The sequence below is a fragment of the Wolffia australiana genome, chromosome 15, assembly GCF_029677425.1.
Source record: "Wolffia australiana isolate 7733 chromosome 15, ASM2967742v1".
In the NCBI taxonomy this organism is placed as follows: domain Eukaryota; kingdom Viridiplantae; phylum Streptophyta; class Magnoliopsida; order Alismatales; family Araceae; genus Wolffia; species Wolffia australiana.
Genome location: NC_135849.1, coordinates 6,727,628 through 6,737,892, shown reverse-complemented (window position 1 = coordinate 6,737,892; position 10,265 = coordinate 6,727,628). Strand labels below are relative to the sequence as shown.

The window sequence follows — 10,265 nt, the reverse complement described above, 5'->3', positions numbered from 1 at the left end:
TATAATTACCGGGAACAGGAAGTAGCAGACAAGGATTCATTTTCAAGAAGATTGTTACCCGTCTTGTCAGCCTGCGCGGCTAAGGGCTGGGATGCAGGAGAGGCCTCACTCTTCTTATTCCGTCTTCGATCTTCCATTCTCCATCATTCTTCTCTCCTGATCTCTTCCCAGACCTGACCCTACATTCTTCTTCTATCAGTTAATGGGGTTCTCAGTTGTATGAACTCTACTCTACATTTGTCAAGAGATTTCCTCAAGATTTACGTTTGATTTCTGCTTGATTGATTTGACCATAACAGAATTCCTACAAATTACTCTTGAAAATGATCAGGAGACCTTCTATAGTTCTCAAAGATATTCTTCATGTGAGTAAGAATCCATTTCAACATCTCCAAGGAGTACAATAATGATGAGAGAGATGAGAATGATCAAGGTGTTATGTACATGCTATACAAGAGAGGAAAGATGTACCAACCAAAGGAATAAAAGGGTTTCAGTAATAATAGGAGGATAACTGATAAATGAAGGAAATAATACTTACCTGAAGGAGTTTAGACACAGACACGAGCTTTTCTTCCCTCAAAATTGCCGGCCACGCATTTTCCAGAATGGGCAATAAAATGGCTCACGGTCGGTGAGAAGCCCAAGTTATTAGCCCTTCACTCTGGAAATCATCATAAAAAATTCATGGTCTCCGGTTACCCATTTGAGACATTGGGCATCTCAATCAGACTATGGAAGAGGCACTCAGACATTTCCATAGTCCATTAGCTTAAGAAAACCCATTTCCACTAAAAGCTCCTTGTCTGGCAAAGAGGATCATAGTCATACGCATCCCCAGCCTTGACGAACCGGCCCTTCACACGTCTCCGCACATCGGCTCTCGCCTTCCGAGATTCATACCTTATCTTCTTGTCAAATCTGTTTTCAATCAGAACAGATGAAATTTCTCCAGTTAGGCATTATTGACGGAGCAGCCATTCTCACTCGTTGAAAGAAGGTAAGAAAGCACGCCAAACTAAATAGAGTTATTGTCATTTTGTCAGATCTGATCAAGGGTTAATTAATTAAGGTAAAATCATGCCAAAATAAACTCAATTAAAGTAAGTGGTAACAATTCATGCCAAATTACCCAGAGTTTTCTCATTTCGTCAGATTTGAGCAAGAAGTTCAATTATTATTTCGGTTTAAAAACGGAAATGAGATACTGAGAAAATCAACAGAGCATTCAAATATTACTCGTTTAAAGAAAGTAATAATTCATGATAAATTAAGCAGCTTTTCTATACATTTAGGGTTTGATGATATGTGTTAATACTATACATAAATAATCTTAAAATGTTTTGGTTCATAAACAGAAAACAGGGCAAGAATTCATACCGAATCAAACAGTCGGGTTTGAAGAAACATATTTAAAATTACGCATAAACAAAAAGCAATCCAAATTTGTTTTCTGAACAAAAACGAGACACTAAGAAGCAATAAACGCAAAAAACTGGACCATGGGACACAATAAAAAGACATACTTTCTGGATTTTTTCTTTTCCTGGTAGCGCTTTACGGCTGTCTCACGGTTGGCACTGGTGAAGGCCTGACTGGCAGAACCAGAAGTGCCCCATGGAGGCTCCCCCATTAGTAGAGTGGGAGATACTCCACAGTCTTGGTAATCACTGGCGCTACTATCGCCTGTTAGCCCTGAAAATGAAAGCGAAAGGCTGGAGTGCCCTTGCCTTACTGGAAAACAGAGCTTCGGAGAGCCGTTCCTCGGATTCGAATCAGTAGACACTGCAACGCTCGATGCAGGCTGATGTTTCTCCTCTTGCCCAGCAGGAGAAGCCTTCGAAACAAAAAAAAGGAGATGAGAATGAAATCTTTCTCCTATAAATCTTTTTTATTTGCGCTCCAACCATTTGATTTTATCGGAAATTCGAGAGACAAGCATAATGGGTAGTCTTAATTTCCCATTTATCAAGATCATGGCACTATATTATTGAAATTCGATTAGAAATCAACTTGATAACATGTTCGAGTGAATGATGATACAAGCTGAAAATTTTGAATCGTCGAATTCTCCAGTCATAAAAATACGAACTCCTCACTTTACGACATACTAGGGGAAGGTGAGACATCAATTTTAAATCCTTGAAAAAATGGAGGTTGTAAATTTAACAATAATAAAACTAAGATTATTTAAAGCACCAACCTCGGTAGGAAATTCATCCAGATCGTTGTCATTCGCTGAAGAAGGGTTCTTCATATCAAACATACTGTCTATTTCAGCGTCGTCAAAAAGGTCCTCGGAATGATTTCGAGACGTCCCGAAGAATTCATTGTAATCATCGAAATTTAGGCCGCCGTCTTCAACGTCAAAATCATCATAGAATTCGTCATTTCCAGCCAACCCGAAGTCATCCGTGTCCATGTTCCCTTGCTGTATATCCATCCATCCGACACATAAATTCTCAAATCATCCCGTCCACCCACAGCGAAAAGTTTGTAAAGGACTCATAATTCGAATCAGAAAGTTCCCCGATTTGAAATAATAAACTGATTAAGACAATGAACGAAGACCACTTTAAAAGCTTATGTTTCACCAAACCGGAGGACAGAAGAGCAATACTGACACCAAACCGGAGAATATTTTTTGAAAGAAAATTAAAATGAAGGAAATACCTCGTGTGAAGCGGAGTCTACTGATCCGGCTGGCTGATTTCCACTCGATGCAAAACCATCCGCACCATTTTGGCCTAACCAGCCACTGAATTTATCACCATCTCCCAGCTCATTCATGTTGCTAGTGCTCGCCATCTCGCCGGTGCTGCTATTTACAGGAGGAGATGTGAACTTGCTGACACTCTCCTCTTCGATTCTCATCAACCCAATTGCTTCCTCGCAGTTGGATTGTTCTGAGGCAGGGCTTTCCAAAAGAAAAGACCAGCTCTTTGAAAGTTCTGCTGCGGAGGGGCAGCCCGAATAACAGGAAATCGACTGTCTTTTGTGCCCTGAAGTTTGGAAAGGCCTGCCATGCTTGTTCCAGTCGCAATTGTGACAAAGCGAGAGCTTTTCATCGATACACCTGACGATGGCTGGCTGAGATGAACATTCATCACATATAAGTGTCCGGGAATGTCTTTTGGAGAGAGCGTTAGCAGAGTGGACATTACGATCACACGATAGGCATAGACAAGCCGTATCAGACCTGCAGTAAACCACTGGTCTTTGCTCCCCACAAAAGTCACACAACTGACCCATTACTGAATTTTTCTGTCCACCCAAGATTATTCGTGATATCAGGCAAGACGAAGGATTTCTCAAGGGTTTTTCTGTACTCTGCAAAAAGAAGATATTTAGAGAGTTTCACACGAAATCAGCAATTACTGTGGGGAGATATTTTATCGCCGTGATTGAGGGGGGCACAGCAGTTTGATTAAACGAGGAATAAATCTCGAAACACGAGGATAATCCTCGTTCACCCGATTTGTGGAAACTCCCGGTTTAAAAAAAAAAAACAGATCCGCAAAGGATTCATCCAACGAATCATCGAATCAAGCTGAAATTTAAAACTAAAAATAGAGCCGGCTACTCATGAAGCAAACACACGTCGCCCAACAAATCGCGCACGAAAACCCTCTTTTGTAGAACTCCAAACAATTGAGCGAAAACCGATTCAACGATCAAAGCAGCAAAGAACAGAAATAGCAGAGACAATCAGCGAGGTACCTGAGAATCCTGGAGAACACAGAATACCTCTTGAGCAAATTCCAGCGCGAAAACTCCAAGACGAGACAAATACAGCAAAAACAATCGATCAAATCCAATTCACAAGGGGGAAAAAAGGGAAAGAAAGGACACTCCTCGTCACGCCTTCGCCTTCTTCCTCGGCTAAGCTTGCCGTTCTCGCACAAATCGATTGCCACGCGAGAAGATAGGAAATCAGAAGAACCCCAAATCCAGCTCCGCCTCTCCCGAACCGGATAGGAACTTTGCCCGCTGACTGTCCGAGCCGTCCGCAAAAGCGTACCCAAGATAGAGAGAGAGAGAGAAGATAGAGGCAAAAAGTGCAACTGGCCGGCCGTGGGCCCCGCTACTTCCTCGTGATTTGACTTTGCCGTAACTTTTTTACACTTTTCCGGGGCAAACATCGTATTTAACGCCGGGGCAAAGGGTAATCTAATCTCTCGGCCCATCGTCCGGCGGATAATCGACGGCTAAGAGTGGCGCCACGTGCCGATCCAGGTGGGGCCCACCGACGTGGCGACGGATACCCTTTACCGCCCGGCGTAAGTGGGGCCCAGGAAAGCGTAGAAGCTGACGTAAGACGATTCGGATAGGAAGATAGGCTGGCGGGGGACTCTGTCGGCGCCACGTCAGCGCGGGGAGGGGGTTTATCCCAATAAACGTCTCAAACATTTCGGAGTCAACGGGTGAGGTTGACCGCGGTGATTTCACCGCCCCACCACGGCGGAGAGTGACCGGCAGAGGCGGAGCAGGGCCAGGCCGCCGCCCTTCAGCCGGCGGACCGCCGCGTTGACTTCCTCCTCCGCCGGCGTTGACTTCGGAGAAGCGGCGCTGACCTGGACCTCCGACGGGTAGACGGCGCTGCGGACGGTAGATCGACCGTCAGAAGGAAATCCGGACGGGATTGTGGGGAAGGAGAATAACAACACCGTTCCGTTAACACTCACCAGTTCAGAGCCGTCAAGTCAACGGTCAACGCTATCTTCCTCCCGTTCTTCGCGTCGACGAACTGTAACTCCAGCTCGAGTTTGCCGTCTGCAAGGCAGCCCCGTTTAGGAGAGAGAGAGAGAGAGAGAGAGAGAAGTAGAGAGAGAGAGAAAGGACTGACCCGAGGAGAGAGAAAAGGTAGACGACGTGAGCGCTGCAACGTGGAGTTGAGCGGTCTGGATTTCTTCAAGAACGTCGAGAAGATTGCCCAGAATGAAAGAACACGCCTGCGGGGAATTTCGCGTGTTTTAATAATCGTTGACTTAATTACAATTGAAAAATGTCAAGTGTATTAGATCAGAAAGCCAACCTGGGCCTCGTTCTGGAAACAACGCACGCTGGAGAGTCTTCTTTTGCCCTTAATCCGATTGAACACATGATGGAACGCGGTTGACGCGTTCATTTTGGGAAAGCACTGTTATTTAGTCACTAAACCTTGTCAGAACCCTTTCTTGAACATACATTCATGTTTGTTCATGCATAAACAAACCTTTTCCACGTGTGAATCGTGTATTGATAGTTCAACACCAAATCTCGAGGCTGGGGTGAACATAATCGTGAACCTAGCAAAAACATAAATCAGACATGAGATATTATAAAAATTTTATAGAGCAGGAGGGCTCACCGTTGGGAAAGAAAATCGAGGTAGTTTAGCTCAATATCACACTGATCACTTTGATTCACCACATCCGCCAGCTTCCATAGCTGTTTTGGCAAACAAAAAATTGTCGAGCAGAATTTGGAAATAATTTCGGGGAAGTCAAGGAAATGAAGAGCTTACTTGTAGGCGTTGGCAAACCGCTCTGCATCCATTCCATTTACTGAAATGGCCATTGACCACTTTAATCACTTCTTCCGGGGTTGGATTCCCAGTAATACCGTAATGCCCCACAAAAAATTTGACCAAAGCCTTGATTTTCTCCTCCATCTCCGCCAGTTTCCTGCTCATGGACTCGACTTCATCGTGTTCTTTCTGGCGTGTTAATTCTTTGTTGAGTAAGAAAATTCCACAGCAAGAACACAGTAAGTTCTGAATAAGAAGTCGAAATTATAATATTAATCACCTGTGAGGCTATTTTTGATGCTGCGGCAGGCATAGCATTTGATTGCATTTCTATCGATTGGGTCAAACTTGACTTCAGTTTGGCGATTTCGTCAAGCTTAGATTTCAACTCTGGAGCTTTTTTCTGCAGCGACAGCAAGCAAGTTTCAGAGAACAAGCAGATAATCTTTCTCAAAAGATGATCTTTAGGCGCGGGAGGGCAGCAGTATACCAGCAACAGATCATGTTTTGCTCTCCTCAGCTGCAATCTTGCACGCTCGTACAGCAGCGTTTCCTTGAGTAATTTGATTTCAGACAATCTGCATGGTGTTATTTCCATCAGACCACATATGGTGCTTTTAATTATGAATATGAAAGTCTAAAAGGCTAAATCTTACCTTTTCAGTTTATCCGGATTATTGTTGCTTCCCTGTGACAGACAAACACAACTTAATTTGAAACCCACATGAGATAAAATGAATGCACCGCAAAAAAAGAAGATCAACTCACTCACCAGGTTCTGGATATGGCTGCAGAGGGTCTCATATTTTCTAACATTTTTCAACTGGCAAACCAGATCTTCCAGGGGATCAACCTGCGTTAAAAAGTAAGAAATTGGTGAAAGCTTCGAGAACAACTGTAATTATGCCGAAGCATGAAGTCTATGGAATACCTCCTGCAAGTTAAGCCGACTCGCCGAAAGTGAAAATGGAACCCTCGTTTTCTCAACTACTCTTACCAATATCTGTAAGAACAAGAGTAGATTAATTTATTCACGTAAAAGGTAAATATGCTATAGCAGAATAGAAACTCAAACGAGCTGCAATTTACCTCTGGGACAGTAACTGCTTTATTAATTTTATGACTCATGCCAGGATCATTACCACTTTCTGTGGAAATAAAATCTTGTTTGCTTTTCGACAAAGCCGAAGCGCTCAAAGAAGGTGATTTCGAGGGAGTATGAACACTCAGAGAGACAACATTTTGTCGATGAGATGCCGGGCTATTGTTTCCTCTGCCGCGTTCTAGCACTCCGTCGTTTAAAGTCTGCTGCGTGAGAAGAGAAAAGGGGAAACGTTATACACCGCTAAATTTTAATTCCAGACTAAGACGACAAAAGAAAGAATTACTTCTTCCGCTCGTTCAGGCCCATTTCCACTTGTAGACTTCTGGCTGCCATCTGAAGACGCATCAGAAAATATGGGGTTTTGATCTGCTAATGTCCCTCCTCTACGACCAAACTCTTTTATTCCAGGGTCCTCCACATTGTTTGTGACATCCTTTCCAGGAGTATGTGAAGTTTCAACTCCCTTTTTGTTGTTATGACCATCTTCTTCTCCCATCATTTCACTAGAACTGCATGAAGCACGATCAATAACTGTCTCCGGTCTCGTTTCATTGACCGTGGGCTTTGACTTTAGTGGCTCATTGACAGAGATTGTTACCCCCTTGTTACATTTTGGAGAGGCGAAAAGCTTGCGACATGGCCTAGCATCACGAGAATTTTCTTGGCGATTTTGCTCCGGGAATGGAGATGCTGCACCTGCGTGAACAGTATTTGAAATATCTACCGATTTATCACCTCTTGGTGAAGACTCTGATGGGAGCGTCTGAACCGTTGTGATTGGTTGTAAGGAGACTTCTTGAATATCACTGTTTTTTCCTTCACTTGTAGACTTCCTTAAGATACTATAGGCGCTAGATTCGTTCCTCGGTGTCTCAGTTTTCATTTCCAAGTTGGAAGTGTAACCCAAATGATCTTTACGCAATGGAGTTCCATCCTTCATCGGCGTAGGTCTCAAGTTTTGATGCTGATGACTTTCCAACGAGAGCGACGATCCAGCTCTGCTTCCCAAGCTTTTATCCTTGTCAGAAAATTCAAAATCTGCAGTAAAATTCTTGACAAGTGAAGTTCTCTCCACACGTGATAAAACTTCCATTTTTGAAGATAAGTTGCTTCGGAGACCAGTAGAAAATGGTGGATCATGGTCAACCAATTTTGCCCTTTTGGAACGTAACGAAGAGATCGATGTCTCAGCGGGAGAATATAAAGTCCCATTCGGAGTCTGGAACATAGGAGGAGAACGTGATCTTGTTCCAAGTGAGTGGGAGACACTTCTCTCAGCATTTATAGATTTCTTGGGAGCCGAATCCGAAATTGCAGCAAATGACAGCTTTGAAAATTGTTCATCTTCGCGGTGCTTATCAATAAAATGACGCCCTGGAGAAGAACATTTTTGAGATCGAACACTTGGAGATAATATTCCGTTAGTTTTGTAGGCGTCAGTTGACGACGCAGAAACTCTCATTTCTGGATTGTGGACGACATCCACACTTGTCTGAGCAGCAAGCTGACTTTCCTATCGAAAAAGAAAAATGACAATGTCAGTTGGACGTACTAAATTACTATCCCACAGAAGTTAAATATTGAGGCTCATACATAATTCCAACGGATGAAAACCCATGATACTAAGCCGAGGTCCTCCGTAACAAATATAAGTAAACAGACATATGGGAGCACATAAGGCTCTACATGATTATCGGCAGCCGAAGAGTAAGACTGGTAAGAACGGCTTCAGAAATGCCAAGACAATATTCAAATAAACAAGGGAAATTGAATGGATTAAATTCATTTACGCATGCAATAATGGGGCAACAAACTTATATCGTATGTAAATTGTAAGGACAGCTCAAAATTATGCTTTGCGAATCATTGAATGAAGTGAATTGTGTAACGTAATTATCGCACAAAGAAAAGGAAAGAATTGGAAAATTGTCAACACGAGAATTCAAAATGGAATTATGCCGCCGCAAAAGGATGACAAGCAAAGTAAAGAATTTCTCACGTTATTGATTAAAGCACTATTATTTCCTTCTCTGTTTAGGCCGGAATGGGGACTTTCCATCGCGGTAGTGGGAGGGAAAGAAAATCCATCTGAAACACTAATATCTTTGCCAAACGCGACTTTAGATCCCTGATGAAGGTGTTCATCATTTTGAGAAGTTGGGATATCTTCGCCAGACCGAAGTTCAACAATAGCGGTAGATTTTGTGGCTTCAAGTTTACACTGGGATCCTTCAACTTTCGAGGTCTCTGAGTTTTTTGTGAGATGATTATGAGCAGAGAATAACTTTTTTCCAATGCTTCGAGATCCAGGCTGTATGGCTTCGCTTACCTTGGCCAGTAGCCCTTCCATAGTTGGAGAGAGCTTTCCATAGTCATAGTTATTCTTTCTTTCTTGAACAAGAGTCATGTCACTGGAGTAACCGTTTGCCTTTCGAAGTTCAAAGCGAGGGGTTCTTTCGCCTGCTTCTGTGCTTAACAGCGGACTGCGAGAAGTATTCGTCAGCGACATTCCAGTTGGTGTCCTGGGCGTTCCGACTGAGTTGATTGTATGATCATCTGAGGGAAGAACGCTACTGAAATGCATAGAGAACGCAGTGGAATCGAGTGTTATATCATGGTTATTGTCATCCGACACTCCGGAATAGCCACCCGATCTGATGAAGCTTGTTGATACTGGGCCGAAGAGATTATCATCTGCACATCATTGTCCAAGTTAGGGATTTCAACGCGTACTACTTACAAAATTACGAATTCAGGATTTTTATCGTTTGAAACAGCCAAAATCGAATCAGAAATCCCAAGCTACGCGGAAGCTTGATTCAGATTTCAAACAAAATATTTAAAGATTCAGATCATCATTTTCGGAAAAGGGAATGGAAATCATGGTTATTGTCAAGTTTGGCAGATCTGAAAGATACCGCCTCTCGATGGAGCATCAATAACGCCACAAAAAAAAAGGATCTTGCGAATTAAAAAAGCAAACATTTCAGGCCAGAAAAATTCAGAGAAGACGAAACTACCGATCAGATATTTGCGATCGAAGAAACATTTTACCGTCCATCGATGCCACAGAGCCAGCGGTGCTGCAAGGAGAGCACGAGTCTGCATCTCTCCGGACGAACAACTCGAACTCATCACCAGGATCTTCATCGTCATCCTCACATCCTTCCTCTAGGCGATGCGAGCTCGCGTCCTTACCGCGAACCGGACCAGGCACCTCGGTTCTCAACTCCGACGGCGCGGCGGCCTCCGTCGCTGCCTTCGCGTCTGGCGGGGTATCCAAATCTTCATCCCTGCTGAAGAAATGAACAGCGGTGGTCTCCGCGAAGCTCACGCGCCGTTGCCTCTTCGCGGCGAAGTTCGTACCAACCTCAGCAGATCTCGTGACATCCATGAACTTGCTCGAATCCAAATCGAAGAACTCCTTCAATCTCTACACCAGTTCCGATCTCTACCCGCGGATCTGCCGACAGTTCATCTCCATCGTTCTTCGATTCGATCAACCTCGCAGAAGTTAGGGCTGTTTCCGCTCGATCGAGCCCTTCTCGGTTTTTGGGCGGGAAATATACCCCAGTTTGAAAATTCCGTCCCGAGGAAGGATGACGGATGAGAAATCGTCATCCGTCCTGATCCTGACTATATCAATTATCA

The 10,265-nt window shown here is 43.6% G+C and overlaps 2 protein-coding genes across 4 annotated transcripts; both read right to left on the bottom strand.

Moving 5' to 3' along the window:
• Positions 1-337: 337 nt before the first annotated feature.
• Positions 338-4,000, bottom strand: LOC144712697 (zinc finger protein CONSTANS-LIKE 9-like). Its single transcript, XM_078586969.1, has 5 exons — positions 3,721-4,000; positions 2,674-3,330; positions 2,204-2,431; positions 1,527-1,837; positions 338-921 (listed from the first exon to the last, which is right to left on the bottom strand). The coding sequence occupies exons 2-5, from the start codon at positions 3,250-3,252 to the stop codon at positions 792-794; spliced, it is 1,248 nt and encodes a 415-aa protein (XP_078443095.1). The 5' UTR covers positions 3,253-3,330; positions 3,721-4,000; the 3' UTR covers positions 338-791.
• A 124-nt stretch (positions 4,001-4,124) lies between these two features.
• LOC144712694 (uncharacterized) lies at positions 4,125-10,141 on the bottom strand. Of its 3 annotated transcripts, none has more exons than XM_078586963.1 (16): positions 9,669-10,141; positions 8,614-9,308; positions 6,898-8,127; positions 6,599-6,817; positions 6,441-6,512; positions 6,282-6,362; positions 6,166-6,197; positions 6,000-6,087; positions 5,790-5,912; positions 5,507-5,698; positions 5,351-5,430; positions 5,216-5,288; positions 5,036-5,140; positions 4,847-4,952; positions 4,686-4,773; positions 4,125-4,599 (listed from the first exon to the last, which is right to left on the bottom strand). In XM_078586963.1, exons 1-16 carry the CDS (start codon positions 10,006-10,008, stop codon positions 4,446-4,448), a joined length of 3,678 nt encoding a protein of 1,225 aa, XP_078443089.1. In that variant the 5' UTR covers positions 10,009-10,141; the 3' UTR covers positions 4,125-4,445. The 3 variants fall into 3 exon arrangements, with proteins under 3 accessions (XP_078443089.1, XP_078443090.1, XP_078443091.1); XM_078586964.1 differs by having other exon boundaries at positions 6,599-6,814; XM_078586965.1 differs by having other exon boundaries at positions 8,944-9,308.
• Positions 10,142-10,265: the final 124 nt, after the last annotated feature.